The sequence below is a fragment of the Ornithorhynchus anatinus genome, chromosome 2, assembly GCF_004115215.2.
Source record: "Ornithorhynchus anatinus isolate Pmale09 chromosome 2, mOrnAna1.pri.v4, whole genome shotgun sequence".
Taxonomy (NCBI): Eukaryota; Metazoa; Chordata; class Mammalia; order Monotremata; family Ornithorhynchidae; genus Ornithorhynchus; species Ornithorhynchus anatinus.
Window position 1 is genome coordinate 26,220,496 of NC_041729.1, and position 17,689 is coordinate 26,238,184.

General features: G+C 54.1%; 3 protein-coding genes across 4 annotated transcripts; 2 read left to right on the top strand and 1 right to left on the bottom strand.

Annotated features, from left to right (window-relative positions):
* Positions 1–262: 262 nt before the first annotated feature.
* LOC100092212 (cardiotrophin-2-like) lies at positions 263–4,292 on the top strand. The gene is made up of 3 exons (XM_001520831.6): positions 263–278; positions 1,106–1,242; positions 2,804–4,292. Exons 1-3 carry the CDS (start codon positions 263–265, stop codon positions 3,260–3,262), a joined length of 612 nt encoding a protein of 203 aa, XP_001520881.2. The 3' UTR covers positions 3,263–4,292.
* On the bottom strand, positions 4,237–7,977 carry LOC100092209 (cardiotrophin-1-like). The gene is given in 4 exon segments (XM_029057717.1): positions 4,237–4,859; positions 4,861–5,180; positions 6,536–6,654; positions 7,879–7,977. Coding segments are annotated over 4 exon segments (594 nt in total). The 5' UTR covers positions 7,904–7,977; the 3' UTR covers positions 4,237–4,729.
* Positions 7,978–12,319: 4,342 nt separating this feature from the next.
* Positions 12,320–15,818, top strand: BCL7C (BAF chromatin remodeling complex subunit BCL7C). Of its 2 annotated transcripts, none has more exons than XM_007657653.3 (6): positions 12,320–12,672; positions 13,567–13,645; positions 14,406–14,514; positions 15,026–15,190; positions 15,300–15,385; positions 15,596–15,818. In XM_007657653.3, the coding sequence occupies exons 1-6, from the start codon at positions 12,581–12,583 to the stop codon at positions 15,740–15,742; spliced, it is 678 nt and encodes a 225-aa protein (XP_007655843.2). In that variant the 5' UTR covers positions 12,320–12,580; the 3' UTR covers positions 15,743–15,818. The 2 variants fall into 2 exon arrangements, with proteins under 2 accessions (XP_007655843.2, XP_001516162.2); XM_001516112.4 differs by having other exon boundaries at positions 12,321–12,672; positions 15,029–15,190.
* The last annotated feature ends 1,871 nt before the right edge of the window (positions 15,819–17,689 follow it).

Below are 17,689 nucleotides of genomic sequence, written 5' to 3' on the forward strand. Positions count from 1 at the left end.
TCCACTGTCTGTCTCTTTCACCTTCACCTTCTCCTTCTCTTCCTCCTTTCCTCTTCCTTTTTCATTACGGTCTTCCCCACTTATCCCTCTGACCCCAGCCGCCCTCCCACCTCCCCAACCCAACCTACCACCCCCGCTTCTCCTCTTCCCTCCCTGGGGTGTGGTCCTTTCTTCCCTTCCCTGTCCCCAGGTATAAAGAGCCCTGGGGCAGGGGCAGGGACAGGGAGAGCAGGTGCCCAGGAGACACAGACACAGAGAGAACATGGCCAATCCACTGGGTGAGTGGCCCAAATGGGGGAAGAATCCCTGAGCCCCAGGAGGAGAGGCTAAGAGGGGTTGAGGGGTGGTGTGCTTGGGTTCTAGGAGGGAGACTGAGAATTTGGAGGTTCAGAGGGTCTCTGGGAGTCCACGGAGAGGCCCGCCTCTATTGGGGTCCGGGACAACAGCTGCCTCTTCATCCCCCGCCTCGGCCTCTTTTAAAGAGTTGAGGGCTCCGAGATGGATTCGCTGCACCGATGGACGAGGGTAATAAGAATAATAACTGTGGTATTTGTCAAGCGCTTACTATGTGCCAAGCACTGTAATGAGGGCTGGGGTAGAGACAAGGTAATAAGATCGGACACAGTCCCTGTCCCATGGCTTAGAGGAAAGAGCATGGAGTCAGAGGTCATGGGTTCTAATCCCGGCTCCGCCACCTATCAGCCGTGTGACGTTGGGCAAGTCACTTGACTTCTCTGTGCCTCAGTTACCTCATCTGTAAAATGAGGATCAAGACTGTGAGCTCCACGTAGGACAACCTGATTACCTTGTATCTCCCCCAGTGCTTAGAACAGTGCTGGGCACATAGTAAGCGCTTAACAAATGCCATCATTATAATGATTATTATGAGGCTCACAGTCTTAATCCCCATTTTATAGACGAGGGAATTGAGGCCCAGTGAAGTGACTAGCCCAAGGCCACCAGCAGACAAGTGGCAGAGCGGGGATTAGAACCCAGGTCCTTCTGACTCCCAGGCCCAGGCTCTATCCACTACGTCACTCTGCTCTTGCAGTTGTCACCGGGCTGGTTCTGACCACTGCTCCCCAATCCCTGTGTCCCCCGACAGTTCCCCTCTGCCTAGTGACCCTGCTGCCTCCCGCCCTGCTCCCAGCAGCCCCCGCGTCCCCAGCCGAGACCATTAGCCGAGCATACAACCTGGCCCTCTACATGCAGAAGAACACGTCGATGTTGCTCCAGCTCTATGTGAGTGTGGGGAAGGAGGACGCGGGGGGTGGGTGGGAGGAAGGGGCTCATATCTGGGGAGGGACAAGACTCCCCTGCCTGGGAAGAAATGGGGATGGGGGAGGAGAAGGTTCGCTCACCTGAAGAATGAGAGGAATGCGGAGGAGAAGACAAGGAGAGACGAGGGCGGTGTTGGAGTGAGGGGGACTCTTTTAACCTAAGGGAGAGCGGATCCACCAGGGAGACTTCTCAGTCACACCTGAGGAGAGACAAAGGCCGCAGAAAGCTCTAGCGGCCGAATAATAACGATGAGGAAGATAGTAGTGATTAAGGACTTGCTCTGTGTCCCGCCCTTTGCGAAGCACTAGAAGTAGATCCATCAGGGCTATTTACTGAGCGCTTACTGTGTGCAGAGCACTGTACTAAGCTCTGCGGAGAGTACAATACAAAAGAATGAACACGTCCCCGGTTCCTAACGAGTTTACACTCTAGAGGGCATGAAAGATAATCAGATTTGATACGGTCCCTATCCCATGTGGAGGTTCACAGTGGAAGAGGGAGAAAACGGAAATTTTATCCCCTTTTCACAGATGAGAAAACTGAGATCGATAGAAATTGTCGATGGTGTCTATTGAGCACTGTACTAAGCACTGGGGAGAGGACAATACAACAGAACTGGTGATAATAATAATGATGGTATTTGTTAAGCACTTACTATGTGCCCAGCAGTGTTCCAAGCATTCATTCATTCATTCAATCATATTTATTGAGCATTTACTTTGTGCATAGCACTGTACTAAGCTCTTGGAATGTACAATTCAGCAACAGAGAGAGACAATCCCTGCCCAACAATGGGCTCCCAGTCTAAACGGGGAGACACAAGGTAATCGGATTGTCCCAGTGGGGGTCACCATTTTACAGATGAGGTGACTGAGGCACAGAGAAGTTAAGTGACTTGCCCGGGGTTACATATCAGACAGGTGGCAGAGCCAGGATTAGAACCCTGAGATGAGAAGCAGCGTGGCGCAGTGGAAAGAGCACGGGCTTTGGAGTCAGGGCTCATGAGTTCGAATCCCAGCTCTGCCACTTGTCAGCTGTGTGACTGTGGGCAAGTCACTTAACTTCTCTGTGCCTCAGTTCCCTCATCTGTAAAATGGGGATTAAGACTGTGAGCCCCACGTGGGACAACCTGATTCCCCTGTGTTAACCCCAGCGCTTAGAACAGTGCTCTGCACATAGTAAGCGCTTAACAAATACCAACATGATTATTATTATTATTATTAACCCATGTCCTCTGACTCCCAAGCCCATGCTCTTGCCACTAGGCCATAGTTCCCTGCCCACAAAGAGCTTACAGTTTAGAGAGGAACCGTTAAGTGTCTTGCCTAAGGTCACTCAGCAGGCAAGGAGTAGAGCTGGAACTGGAATGCAGGGCCCCCAACTCTCAGATGCCTCTCGCCGCTAGGCCCTGCTGCAAAACTGTCATCTCGAGATGATGGGAGAGACCAAGGAGACACTGGCCTGCGAGTTCGGGGGTCCCCCTCACTCTCTGTGCCCCTTCTCTCTTTTTCTCCCCCCTCAGCTTCAGCACCAGGGCAGTCCTTTCAGTGACCCCGGCTTCTCAGCCCCTGAGCTCCAGCTAAACGGACTGCCCTCTGCAAGCATCCCATTCCTGACCTGGCAGAGCCTGCGGGATGACGACCGGCTAACCCGGACCTTCGGGGCCTTCTCGGCCCTGGCCAAGTACCTGCAGTTGGTGGGAGACGACCAGGCTGACCTCAACCCCGACAGTCCCGCCCTGCTGGATCAGCTTGAGGCCGCCCGCCTCCGAGCCCAGGGGCTGGCAAGCAATACGGCCGCCATCATGTCTGCCCTTGGGCTCGCCCCCCGGCCGGAGGCTGACATCCTCGGCCCCGTCCTGTTCGGGGCCTCCGCCTTCGAGAGGAAATGTCGGGGGTACATAGTGACCCGCGAGTATGGACACTGGACAGACCGGGCCGTCCGGGAACTGGCTCTGCTCAAGGCTAAATACCCAGTATAGCACAGGAAGTGCTCCTGGTCAGATGAGGTGAAACTTCTTGTTGGAAGTAGCAACTTCCAATCTCACGCTGTACTTTCTCTCTGAAGAGATGACGCTTCCTGCCCCGTGGTATGGCCCTTCTTGTCAGAGAAGGAGGTACTTCCTCTATAGAGGGGCTCTCCGCTTTCTGGGTGCCGGTTCGAAGGACACTTCTTGCTTTGTGGTTACCCCCTCCCCTTTCTGGTGAAGCTGGCTCTCCAGGTCCCATTTTCCGGCAGAGGGTCCCAAAGGATATCAGTTCCTGGATGTAGGTTTCACTACCAAGAATGACTGACAAGTGTTGAGGAGCTTGGTTGATCACGTCCTGCATTAACAGCTCACTTTCTATTAGAAGGGGAGGGGCGGTCTCACTTCCTGTTTCTAGGGGAGGGGTTAATTAACATCCCTTCCTAGGATAAAAGCGGTCCCTTCCTGGGAAGAGGGACCCACTTGATACACCTCTTACTCTCACTTCTGGTGACTAAGGGTAACTGGCACTTGTTTGTAAATAGGGAATTCACTTTCTCAGTTGACTTTATTTCCTATGCGGAGGGGTTCATTTCCAGTGATCAATGTGCCTTGATTTTAAGGAAACTCATTTTTTTTTCTGTTTCTCACTTCTCACTACTTGTGCACAAGGGCTTCTACTTTTGGATGAGGTGGTGGAGATCTCACTTTAAGCACCACCTCCTATCTGGTGAGGGTTCCCTTCCTGCCTGTCAAAATATCCGCTTCCTCACCCTCAAATCCTCTTCATGAACTTGAGTTTCCGGTGTCTGGGGCAGCGAGACACCTGGATGCTTAGGAGAAGAGAGGGATCTGGAGGAGGGTCGGATCCCGAGTTCCCTTATTTAATGTTCTAGTGAGGCGTCATCGCTCCAGGAGACAATTCCATTATTCTCTCAAATTCCCTCATTCAAACCCCTCCCAGTTCCCAAAGACTGTACATAGATGTCTTTTGTATTTACCCCCAAATTAATTTATTTTTCTGAAATAAAAATCTCTTTTTCAAGAGAGCTTTTTCACAGATCTCTTGACTTGGGTGTGGTAGGGGAGGAGGGGTTGAGGGGAGACGGAAAGACTGTGAAGAGGAGGCCTACGGAAGAGGGAGACGGAACATACCTGAACGAAAGGAGGGGGAGGCCGACGGGCAGGTTTGCCCTTGAAATTGGACTAGAAATCTGCCTAGGGGCTCCAGGGAAAGGGAAAGAGAGAGAGAGATGGACAGATAGACAGACGGACAGATAGACAGACGCTCTCACCGCTCCTCTGGGCCTACCTAAGAGAATGAGTCAGAGGGATAGAGGCACAGAAGACCGAGGCACACAGAAAGGCACCCAGAGGTCGAGAGAAAGGCAGAACTAGAAGAGGCCCTAGTGCTCAGGGGTCACCAGGTCAGGAACATGTCAATCCCTCAGAGAGGGGGCTGAGCCCCCCACCCCCTTCTCATCAAGTTTCCTCACCCCGTGCCAGCTGCCCCAAGTCCTCTTCCGTACGGTTCACCCACTCCTGGTAGAGCCTGCACACCTGGTAGCCTAGAAGCTTGGCCAGGAAGACGCCGGGGGGCTGGGAAGGGTTGGGCCGGGGGGGGGGCCTGTGGTCCCCCGGCCTCCCCCAGCGCCCCCAGCAAGGCCTCCACGGCCCCCGCTAATGCCCGGGTCCGGCGGGAGGCCTCGTCCAGGTGCCGCAGCAGCCGCCGGGCGTAGGGATTGAGGTCGGCCTGGAGGAGGCGGACGGCGTCGAGGAGCGGGGGCAGGGCGCCCAGGGCGGTTGCGTCCAGCTGCAGCCGCTGGAGGGTGGGGAGCGCCACGTGGGATGCCGCCGGGGGGCTCAGTCCGGGCACCGGCAGCCTCGGGGGAGAGAAGCTGGGTAGCCCGAAGGGGTCGCCTTGGTGCTGGACCTGCAAGGGAAGGGGAACCGGGTTAAGAGGGGGATGGGGCAGTGGGGGGGACTACTTTCTCTCCTTGTTTTGGGCTGCAAGGATGCCCTCTCTCCAGAGAGCCCGGTGGCCCTCCGGGGTCAGACTATCGCTAGACTGCTAGTCAGTCAATCGTATTTATTGAGCGCTTACTGCGTACAGAGCACTGTACTGAGTGCTTGAGAGAGTACAGTACAATAATAAACAGGCACATTCCCTGCCCAAAACGAGGCCGTTAGAAATGGCCTGCTCTGGGGCAGGAGGATTCCTTGGAATTTAAAAATCTGTCCTTGGAGCAGCCAACCCCTGGGCTTTCAAAGCACCCTCCCCCCTTCTCTTTCCCGAGAAATAGCTCCATTTTAGGTCCCCTCCTGCCCCCTCCCCCGAAGAGCCATCAACTTTCCTGGCATCGCTCTGCACTTCTCATTACCAAGGAGAAAACCGCCCCTTCCTGTGCTGTAAAAATCCCACTTCGATCAATCAATCAATGATATTTATTGCACATTAACTGAGCCAAGCACTGCACGAAGCACTTGGGAGAGTGCAATACACCTTTCCAATTCCTCCTCTGACAGAAGTCTCCGGGGCCCCACCTGCTCAGTCTTTGAGTCCCAGACAACGGGGGACCAGCTGTGCGGGTAGGGATGGGACCCAGGACAGGACCCGGGATACAGCATATGGGCAGGTAGGTTGATGTGGGAGGGGGTGCTCATAATCCAGGGTTGGAGGTGGAGGGAGGAGCTGGTGGCGGTCTGTCGGGGGGTGGAATAGACGGATGGATGGACATTAGCAGTAGCAAAGAGGGGTCCCGTTGCAGTCCATTCCCCTGTCGCAGTTTGCCCCCTACCCCTCTCATGCTGCGCTTTTTCCCCCTCCGGGAGCAGGGAAATTGCTTAAACAACGGAGGCTATCAGGCTGTGGAAGGGAAATTGACCGTAGCGGAGAGGGTGCCTGGCCCTAATGTGTCCTTCCCCAAATTCAAGGTTCCGCTTTGGACCAGGCCTGGGGAAATTGGCCATCTTACCCCCACCCCACTTCCCCCAGTCCTGTCTGGTACTGCAGGGCAAGCAGTAGTCACCAAAAGCGTTTGCCAATTTGAGAGAAAGATGCCAAACAAGCAGCCCTTGGGAGAGCCTGTGGAATCCCGGAACGGAGGGAAAAGCGGCAATCCCATCACCCGGGGCCCGGCCGAGCCGATCCTCCCCGGAATGGGTTTTCCTCTCCAACTTGGAGAGGCTCTTCCCGTGAGAACTTCTTCCAGACCCTCAAATTGGGGCCCTCGTTTGGGCTTTCAGAGTCCCCCACCCACCTGGTTTCCCATCTCCCCCCCTACTCACATATTCCTGGAACAGCTGCTCAGCATAGCCGGTGAGGAGCCGGGCGAGGTTGTGGGTCTGAAGGATCTTTGCTTCGAGATGGGGGAGGGGTGAGACCGAGGGTTGGGACTGGAAATCCACTGGAGGGGACAGGGGAGGGGTAAAGAGGGACCGGAACCCAGGTGTCCTGCCCCCTCCCTTTCTAACGCTAACCCTCCCCCCCCCCCCCCCCCCCCCCCCCCCCCCCCCCCCCCCCCCCCCCCCCCCCCCCCCCCCCCCCCCCCCCCGCACCATCACACCTAAACCTCCATTCCCAGACACCTGCTTTCCAATTCCTGGTTCTCCCAGGCCGGCCTCGTTCCAACGTTGCCACAGTTTTAGCATCCATCTCTCAAATTTTAGGAAAATAGGGACAACACTTGGCCCGTCTCCTTCCCCCCCAGTATTTGTGAAGGAAAAATCAACAATAATGTTGTCCCCGAGGGATCAAACTCTAGCAAAAATGACCACAGCAATAAAGCAGAGAGCCACAGATGACATGAATATGCTGCCATTATAGCAGACCTGGCAACGCTGCCATGTGTATCATCTCCCAAGGAAAACCTGCCTTCCCCAAAATGCAGTGCTCCCAGCTAAAATGTATGCCAGGGCATACGGTTCTTAATCTCCTTCTGTCCCTCCCTCTTAGGGTGTCCGTGATGCTCTATCTATCCCCTGTCCCTCCCAAAGGCCCAGCTCCGCCTCTCTCACCAACCTCCTCGACCACTTTCTCTCTCCTTTTCCCTCTCTCATTTACCGTTGCCTGAACTCCCAACTCGCCTCCCACAACTGAGGCGTCCTGTTCCCTAATCCCAGCTCTCCTGGACACGGACTGGTTGTTTGTCCTGGCCCCTGGCCGTCCTCCGCGGACAGGTCGCAATCCCTCCCAGGGCCTGGGGGAGACAGCTTCCAACTTCTGTCCCCGGGGACACAATTTTCCCTCCACCGGCCTAGGCAACTAACATCCCAGCTCTGTTCCCCAGCCCCAGCCCCCGTCCTGGAATCTAAGCCCTCTAACCTCCTAGCCGTCTGCTTTCCTGGCTGACCGGATCCCAGGCAGCTGGCCCCCTGGCCCTCCTGTATCTCCCATACAGCTCCCTCTTCCTTTTCCAAACTTTAGGCATTTAAAGCCCCTTGGTTCTTAGTTCTCCTGCTGCCTAGGATGCAGGGGGCCTCCTGCCCTTCAGCGCTCCCCACTTTTTTCTTCTTTCCAGAATCCATGAGGATTACCTCCTCAGACCCAAGCCTCTCCAGTCCCCTTCCCCAAGCCCTCCCAGAGCCTTCCACAACCCAGGTGTCTAGACCATCCCCCACCTACCCCTTACCCTTGCTCCCCTCCCTCTGGCTCATGTTGCCCCTTCGGTGCCCGGGCTGACCCGGCTCCTTTCCCTCTTTCCGCCCTCAGCCCCCTGCCCTGGGGAGGGTGAGGGGTAGAAGGCGGGGTCTGGGCTCAGCCAATGAAGATCCAGGCCCCAAATCTCTCCCTCCCCCCCCTTCCCCCTCGCCCAACCCCTCCAGCCTGGATTCCTGGGCCCTGAGCTCAGCGCCCGGCACTTCCTGGCTCCAGGGAGCGGAGCCATTGCCAGGCAGAGGGCATGGCATTCACTCATTCATTCAATCTTATTTATTAAGTGCTTACTGGGTGCAGAGCACCGTACTGAGCGCCTGGGAAAGTACAACACAGCAATAAAATGTGACCATCCCTGCCCACAACGAGCTCACAGTCTTGGGGGGTGGTGTGTGAAACGACAGGGATTAATACAAATAGACAGACATCAATTTAAATAAATAATATTGCAGACGTATACATAAGTGCTGTGGGGCAGGGAGAAGGGGGGAAGAGCAAAGGGAGCAGGTCAGGGTGACGGAGAAGGGAATGGGAGATGAGGAAAAGTGGGGCTTAGTCTGGGAAGGCCTCTTGGAGGTCATGGGCCTTCAGGAAGGCATGGCAGGCAGGGCGTTTGGAAGGAGGGAGAAGGGGGGAGAGTCCCGCTGGGCAGGGCAGAGCCCGGGGAGGGGAAGAGGCTGGCATGACTGGAATGAGAAGAATGCACCTGCCCCATCCTTCCCTGAGATGAGGCGCCAAGGATGCTCGACCCCAGTGTGAGGTGAGGTCGGGTGGCGGGAGAGGCCAAGCCATGCGGAGACCCTGCAGAGGTACACACATACACACAAACACTTTCAGGCATGCAGGAGGTGTCACAACATTCATTCATTCATTCTATGGTATTAATTGAGTGCTTACTGTGTTCAGAGCACTGTACTAAGCGCTTAGGAAAGTACAACAATAAACGGTGATATTCCCCGCCCACAACGAGCTCACAGTCTAGAAGTGGGGAGATAGACATCAATACAAATAAATAATAGTAATAATGACGGCATTTGTTAAGCGCTTACTACGTGCCAACTACTGTTCTAAGCGCTGGGGTGGATACAGGGTAATCAAATTGTCCCACGTGGGGCTCACAACGTGGCTCAGTGGAAAGAACACGGGCTGGGGAATCAAAGATCATGCCGCTTGTCAGCTGTGTGACTTTGAGCAAGTCACTTAACTTCTCTGTGCCTCAGTTACCTCATCTGTAAAATGGGCATTAAGACTCTGAGCCCCACATGGGACAACCTGATCACCTTGTATCCCTCCCAGTGCGTAGAACAGTGCTTTGCACATAGTAACAAATGCCAACATTATTATTATTATTATTATTATTATTATTCAACTCCATTTTACAGATGAGGTCACTGAGGGACAGAGAAGTGAAGCAACTCGCTCAAAGTCCCACCGCTGATAAGTGGCGGGGCCGGCATTAGAACCCTCAACCTCTGACTCCCAAACCGGTACTCTTGCCACTAAGCCATGCTGCTTGGACATAAATAAATTAAATCGCAGATATGTACATAAGTGCTTTGGGGTTGGGAGCTGGGGGGAGAGCAAAGGGATAAATAAAATTACAGATATGTACATCAGTCCTTTGGGGCTGGGGTTTAGGGTAAAGAGGAAATAGTCAGACCTCCCCCCAATAATTCATGTCAATCAATCCATGGTATTTACTGAGCGACAGAGACAGTCCCGGGGCACATACGGTCCCTTATAAATAGGCATGTACTCTTTCCCTACTCCCCTCCTGTCAAACACCTACAAACCAATAGCAGTGTGGCCTAGCGGATAAAGCACGAGCCTGGGCGTCAGAAAACGTGGGCTCTGCCCCTCTGCCTGCTGTGTGACCTCGGGCAAGTCACTTCACTTCTCTGTGCCTGCTTCCTCAACTGCAAAAGGGGGATTCCACGTCCGTTCTCCCTCTTCCTTGGACAGCGAGCCCCATGTGGGACAGGGATTATATTTCTAGACTGTGAGCCCCTTGTTGGGTAGCGACTTCCTCTATCTGTTGCCGGGCTGTACTTTCCAAGCGCTTTAGCACAGTCCTCTGCACACAGTAAGCGCTCAGTAAGTACGACTGAATGCCTGAATCCAGCCTAATTAACTTGTATCTACCCCAGCGCTCAGAACAGTGCCTGACCCCATAGTAAGCGCTTGACAAACACCCCCAAAGACAAAAGAAACACCGATTGCGAGATAGACACTTACTGCTGTACTGTACTCCCAGCGCCTCGGTACGGTGCTCTGCCCTTAGGGCTCGCCCAAAGAAATACCATTGATTATGTTTTCCCAAGGGCCTGGTCCCGGGGTCTGCCCACGGCTCTGAATGGGCACCACTGATTGATTGATTGATAGATTGATTGATTGATTGACCTGCTCACACAGCTCCTTTCTCTCAACTCCCTCCCGGCCCGAGGCCGCCGGGCTCAGTTCCCAATCTGGGCGGCAGGGGGCGCTGTGGGGGAAGGCAGAGCCCCGACCTGGCGGCGTCATTCATTCATTCATTCATTCATTCATTCATTCATTCATTCATTCATTCATTCATTCATTCATTCATTCATTCGTTCGTTCGTTCGTTCGTTCGTTCGTTCGTTCGTTCGTTCGTTCGTTCATTCCCTGGGCGGGGAAAAGGGAGAAAGGGGGCGGAGCCCGGAAGGACAGAGTTATTCATTCATTCACTCAGTGGGAGGGCATTCATTCATTCAATAGTATTTATTGAGCGCTTACTATGTGCAGAGCACTGGACTAAGCGCTTGGAATGGACAAATCGGTAACAGAGGCAGTGTTAATCACTTTGGACAAGTCACTTAACTTCTCTGTGCCTCAGTTCCCTCATCTGTAAAATGGGGATTAAGATTGTGAGCCCCACGTGGGACAACCTGATCACCTTGTATCTATCCCAGTGCTTAGAGCAGTGCTTGGCACATATAGAAGCGCTTAACAAATGCCTTTATCATCATTCATTCCCTTATTTATTCAGTGGGCGGGGGAAGGGGGAAGGGGGCGGAGTCCGGCAAGGCAGACTTATTCTTTCATTTACTCATTTATTCAGTGGGCGGGGGAAGGGAGAAAGGGGCGGATCCCGGCAAGGCAGCGTTAATAATAATAATAATAATGATGATGATGATGATGATGGCATTTGTTAAGCGCTTACTATGTGCAAAGCACTGATCTAAGCGCTGGGGAGGATACAAAGTGATCAGGTTGTCCCACGTGGGGCTCCCAGTCTCCATCCTCATTTTACAGCTGGAATAACTGAGGCCCAGAGAAGGGAAGTGACTTGCCCAAAGTCACCCAGTTGACAAGTGGCTGAGCGGGGATTTGAACCCATGACCTCTGACTCCCAAGCCCGGGCTCTTTCCACTGAGCCACGCTGCTTCTCAAAAAATAATAATTTTGGTATTTGTTAAGCGTTTTCTAAGCGCTGGGGGAGATACAGGGTATGCAGGTTGTCCCGAGTGAGGCTCACAGTCTTCATACCCACTTTACAGATGAGGTCACTGAGGCCCGGAGAAGTGAAATGACTTGCGCACAGTCACACAGCAGACAAGTGGCAGAGCCTGAATTCGAACCCATGACCTCTGACCCCCAAGCCGGGCTCTTTCCACTGAGCCACGCTGCTTCTCGGGGGGAAAGGGGGCTGAGCCCGGAAAGGCGGCGTGGCTCAGTGGAAAGAGCATGGGCTTGGGAGTCAGAGGTCATGGGTTCTAATGCTGTGTGACTGTGGGCAAGTCACTTCACTTCTCTGAAGCAGCATGGCTTCTTCTCTGAGAAGCAGAGTGAGTGGCTCAGTGGAAAGAGCACGGGCTGTGGAGTCAGAGGTCATGAGTTCGAATCCCAGCTCTGCCACTTGTCAGCTGGGTGACTGTGGGCAAGTCACTTAACTTCTCTGGGCCTCAATTACCTCATCTGTAAAATGGAGATTAAGACTGTGAGCCTGTGTGACTGTGGGCAAGTCACTTAACTTCTCTGGGCCTCAATTACCTCATCTGTAAAAGGGGGATTAAGACTGTGAGCCCCAGGTGGGACAACCTGATTCCCGTGTCTACCCCAGCGCTTAGAACAGTGCTCTGCACATAGTAAGCGCTTAACAAATACCAACATTATTATTATTCTCTGGGCCTCAGTTCCCTCCCCTGTAGAATGGGGCTGGAGACTGTGAGCCCCCACATGGGACCACTTGATCTGCTTGGATCCCCTCCAGCGCTTAGGACGGTGCTTTGCCCATAGTAAGCGCTTAACGAACGCCACTTAAAAAGAGAAAAAGGCAGCCTTATTCATTCACGTATTCATTCAGAGGGAGGGGGAAGGGGCGGAGCCCGGAAAGGCAGAGTTATTTATTCATTCATTCATCCATCCAGGGGGCGGGGGGTGCGGTGCGGTGTGCGGTGCGTTTCCTGGGTGTGCGGGGGTGGGGCGGGGCAGGCGGGGACCAGCCCAGCTCCCCGGCCAGGCGGGAAGGCAGGGAGGGAGGACCCGACCCCCCGATCGACAGCCGGCCGGGAGCGGCGGCCGATGGAGGACTGAGAGGCTCGGGGCCCCGGGCCCGGACACGGGCCCCAGCAGCCCGAGGAACGGGAAGCGCTCAGCACAGCGCCGGCCCCGCACTGAGCGCCGAACAAAGGCCGGGGAGAGGGCCCCCCGCCGGGGTCATGGCGGGCCGGACGGTCAGGGCCGAGACCCGGAGCCGGGCCAAGGATGACATCAAGAAGGTGATGGCCACCATCGAGAAGGTCCGCAGATGGTGAGGCACAGAGACAGACAGAGACAGACGGAGACACACAGAGAGACAGACAGCCGGGATGGGGGGGGGGGGGGAGGGGGGAGGACGCCTGGGTTCCTTGGCTGCGGCGGGGAGGACCCGAGGCATTGTCCCTTTTCGCTGATGTACCTCGACGCCTCTTTATTTGTGAGGCGAGAAGCAGCGTGGCCTAGGGGGGTCCGGGGCTCGGGGTCGTGGGTTCCAATCCCGACTCCGCCCCGTGGCTGCTGGGTGACCCCGACTTGTCACTTCACTTCCCCGGGCCTCAGTTCCCTCATCCGTAAAAGGGGGATGGAGACTGGGAGCCCCACGTGGGACGGGGACGGCGTCCAGCTCCATCGGTTCCGATCCGCCCCAGCGCTCGGTACAGTGCCTGCCACATAGCGCTTAACAGATACCATTATTATTGATGTCCGTCCCTTCCCGACGCAGACCGTGAGCTAGGTGTAGGCGGGGAATGTCACTCCTGGTTGCTGGATTGTACCTTCCTAAGCACTTAGTACAGTGCTCTGCGCACAGTAAGCGCTCAATTAATACGGTCGGATGAACGGATGAATCTCCGGGCCTGGCTGACCCCGCTCGCGGATGGTGTAGTGGCTAGAACCCGGGGCTGGGAGTCAGAAGGTCATGGGTTCTAATCCCAGCTCTGCCGCTTGTCTGCCGTGTGACTTTGGGCAAGCCACTTTACTTCTCTGTACCTCAGTTACCTCATCCGTAAAATGGGGATGAAGAATGTGAGCCCTGCTTGGGATATGGACCGTGTCCAACTGGATTTGCCTTTATCCACCCCAGTGCTTAGTACAGTGCCCGGCACAGAGTAAGCACTTAGCAAATCCGTCGTTGTTATTGTTATTATTATTATTATTATTCCCCCAGGGAGAAGCGCTGGGTGACCGTGGGAGACACATCCCTCCGTATCTTCAAGTGGGTGCCGGTCGTGGACCCGCACGAGGAGGTGAGAGAACTCCCCATCCATCCCTCCTCTTCCTCACCCCTTCCCCTTCAGTTGAGCACTGAATCCATCTGTCGAGTACTGAGCACCTGTCAGGCGCAGAGGACCGCACTGGGCACTTGGGAGGCTACGGTAGAGCCGAAACACGTGATCCGGGCCTTGAAGAGCTTACAGTTTAAGTGTGGCAGAGAGACACCAAATGATTTGAAGATGATGGGGAAAAAGAGAATGGGTAGATGGAGAAATGAGTGCCTTGGAGGGTTGGGTATGGGAGGATCTATACAGAAAAAAATAAATCTGTGGGTAAGTGGGAAAGGGGGTGATGCCAAAGTGGTAGGTGGGAGAATCGAGCCGGGGAGAAGAAAAGTGGACTGTGGGGGTGGAAGGAGGTGGATTTTCAGAGAGGCTTTGAAGATGGGAAGGGTTGTGGTCTGGCAGATTTGAAGGGGGAAGGAGTCCCAGGCAAGAGGAAGGTTGTGTTCGAGGTGGCAGGGGTGAGGGAGACAAGAGGGAGGTATCATACTTTCCCCACTACAGCCCTTTTTTCCTTCTGTACCATTTTCCCCCTTTCCCACCTATCCCATCCTTTCCTCCCTCCCCTCCTTTTCCTTTCTAGAGGGTGGGTCCCCCCTCCCCACCAAGGCACTCAAAGCCTACCCTGCATCTCAGAATCTCTATGTCTCCTCTGTCTTTGGATCTGTCTTTGGACCTCTCTCTCCTGAATCCCTGCCGTGCTCCTCTATCTCTCTTTCTCCTCTCCCAGGAGCGGCGCCGGGCGGGGACTGGGACCGAGAGACCCCGAGGCCGGGAGCGGAGGGGTCGGGGGAGCAGTCCCCGGGGGAGCGGGCCCCTTATCCTGCTGGATCTCAATGGTACGTAGGGGGACACAGTGGATGGGCGAGTTTTGGGATCGGGAAACCGAAGAGGTGGGAAGAAGGGGGCAACGAGGGGCGGTGCCGGAGCGGCATGGCGGAGCGGGTAGAGCACGGACCTGGCAGTCAGGTCATGGGTTCTAATTCCGACTCTGCCCCTTGTCTGCGGGGTGACCTTGGGCAAGTTATTTCACTGGACCTCGGTTATCTCATCAGGAAAATAGGGATTGTGACTGTGAGCCCCACAAGGGACAGGGACCGTATTCAACCCGATTGGCTTGTATCCACCCCAGTACTTAGTACAGTGCCTGACATAGTAAATGCTTTACAAAACCACATCATTATTATTATTTGGGGAACGCCATCCCTGTGAGTGGTCTAAATAGGCCTGGGGGTATCTCCCCCAAGCCTAGGGGAAATCCACATCTTTGAGGGGCCTGAGGAGTGGTCCAGAGATGGGGGTGGGAGGTCAAGGGCCACCAGAACCTTCCCCTTCAGCCTTTCTCCTCAGCAGATGAAAACAGCAACCAGAGCTTCCAGTCAGAGGGCTCCCTGCAAAAGGGTGCAGACCCCAGTCCCGGGGGGACCCCCCAGCCCAGCCGCCCAGCCTCCCCCACAGTCCCCCCTGATGGGACCCCTGAGGACGCCCAGCCTCCCCAGCTTGGACAAGAGAGAGGTGAGAACCCAGATCCCCCACCCCCAGCCCCTTGCTCCCTCCCTTCGGCCCCCTCCCAGAAGCCAGACGCTTCCTGCTTCCCAGAGCACCCCTCCCCTTGGTCTTACAGATCCTGGGGGGCTGATGGTGGGTGGCACGGATGAACCGCCGATGCTGACCAAAGAAGAGCCCGTGCCGGAGTTACTGGAGGCTGAGGTGAGGAGGGCTGAGGAAGGCTAAGTTCTGGGAAACGGGCTTGCCAGGGGCCGGGAGGGGGTGGTTTGGGGGAGGGAAGTGGAAAGGAGCAGAGAGGAACAATATTCTTGGGTGCCGGGAAGAGACAGAAGTTTCGTAGGAATAATCAATAGCTGGAAAATAGAGCTCCTGGGTTCTGAAGAGGTGTTTCCCTCCATTTTTCCTCTCCAGGTGCCCGAAGCTTACCCCGCCTTTGAGCCGGTGCCCGCTGTGCCCGAGCCAGATGTCAGGGAGGCAGATGACTCAGAAGGGACACCTCCCCTCAAACGCATCTGCCCAGAAGGTCCCGAAGGCAGTCCCCTCCCACCCGATCCCTGAGACTCATCTGCCCCTCGGCCTTCTCCCACACCCAATTCCCTGGCTTTTTACAATAAAAAAACAAAAACCTTTTGTATCCAGGTATTGTTATTCTCCCCTCCAAAATTCAAATGTCTTTCTCCCCAGCGTTTGGCTCTTCCCCTCAGAACTCTTCATAGAAGACAGAACAGAGGATTTGAAATGAGGCTAGTATTCCAGGACCCTTCAGGCAGAGATGGGGGGAAAAGGGGAAAGGGGAGGGAGAAGGGAGGGGGACAGAGAGGTTGGCTTGGAAGTGAGAAATCAGGAAGGCAAAAATGGGCTTGAGTAGAATTATACCTCTCTCTCTCTCTCTCTCTTTGGCTCCATCTTTGCCTTTCCCAGGATCAGGTCTACCGACTCTTTTGTTTTATTAATGGTATTTAAGCGCTTACTATGTGCCAGGCATGAGCACCTAGAACAGTACTCCTCTAAGCACCCAAGAAATACCACTGATTAATCCATTTTTTTCATTCCCCCCATCCAAGAGTTCATTCATTCATTCATTCAATAGTATTCAATAGCAGAGCACTGTACTAAGCGCTTGGAATGTACAAATCAGTAACAGATAGAGACAGTCCCTGCCCTCTGATGGGCTTACAGTCTAATCGGGGGAGACAGACAGACAAGAACAATGGCAATAAATACAATCAAGGGGAAGAACATCTCATTAAAACAATAGCAAAAGAATCAAATCCCTGTAGCAATTCCTTCATTCCACAAATCCAAGAGAAGCAGTGTGGCCTAGTGGAAAGAGCACGGACCTAGGAGTCAGAAGGATCTGGGTTCTAATCCCAGCTCCGCCACTTATCTGCTGTATGACTTTGGGGAAGTCACTTCGATTCTCAGTTCCCTCATCTGTGGGACGGACTGTGTACAACCTGATAAGTTTGCACCCCAGCTCTTAATTCAGTGCCTGGCACATAGTGAGCGCTTTACAAATACCATTTAAAAAAAAATCCTCAATCCCATATATTACGGCCCATTAAGTGCTGTGGGACTGAGGGGGGAGGTGGAAGGTCTGAGATCCACACTGACCTTCCCAATCATTTTCATCCTCAATCTTTCAGGGGCAGACCCGTCTGAGAGAGTGGAAGTAATTTATATGACGTAAGGCAAGCGCATATTTAAAAAGGTTTCCACCTGCTGAAGTTGAGAAACGGCATGGCTTAGTGAGAAGCAGCAAGGCCGAGTCAATAGACCACGGGCCTGGCCTGGGAGTCAGAAGGACCTGGGTTCTAATCCCGGCTCTGGCACATGTCTGCTGTGTGACTTCGGGCAAGTCGCTTCACTTCTCTGGCCCTCAGTTACCTCATCTGGAAAATGAGGATTAAGACTGCGAGCCCTATGTGGGACAGGGACTATGTCCAACCCAATTACCCTGTATCTACCCCTGCATTTAGTACAGTGCCTGACACCTAGTAAGCACTTAACGAATACCACTATTATTATTATTACGATTGCTATCAAGTTGGTGAGACAGAAAGTACCCCCTGCAGGAAACGGCTCCAAAGCTTTGGGAGAATGGGCTGTTGAGCTAGCCCAGACCTCCTTGAGTTATTTTCTTGTCCAAAAGTGCACTCCCAAATAGTATTTCAGAAGCTCCATGGCACTTTTTTTTGCCTAGAGAGGTGGACATGGAATTTCTCACCTTGAAAATCTTCCACTCACCAAGGAACATTCAGGAAACAGATTTTCTTAGCCCAAGTGGGGTTTTGGAAAAAGCAGGCGATATCATCTTGGGTGGATCCTTCGACAATTTTATCTTTGCACCTCATCTTTAGCAGGGCCTCTCCCTCCACATGACTTGTCTGATATCTGGTTATATCAGTCTTGAAGCCTTTCTTGCACTTCTTTTTTTAAATGGTATTTGTTAAACACTTACTCTGTGCCAGGCATTGTACTAAACGCTGGGGTACGCGCAAGATA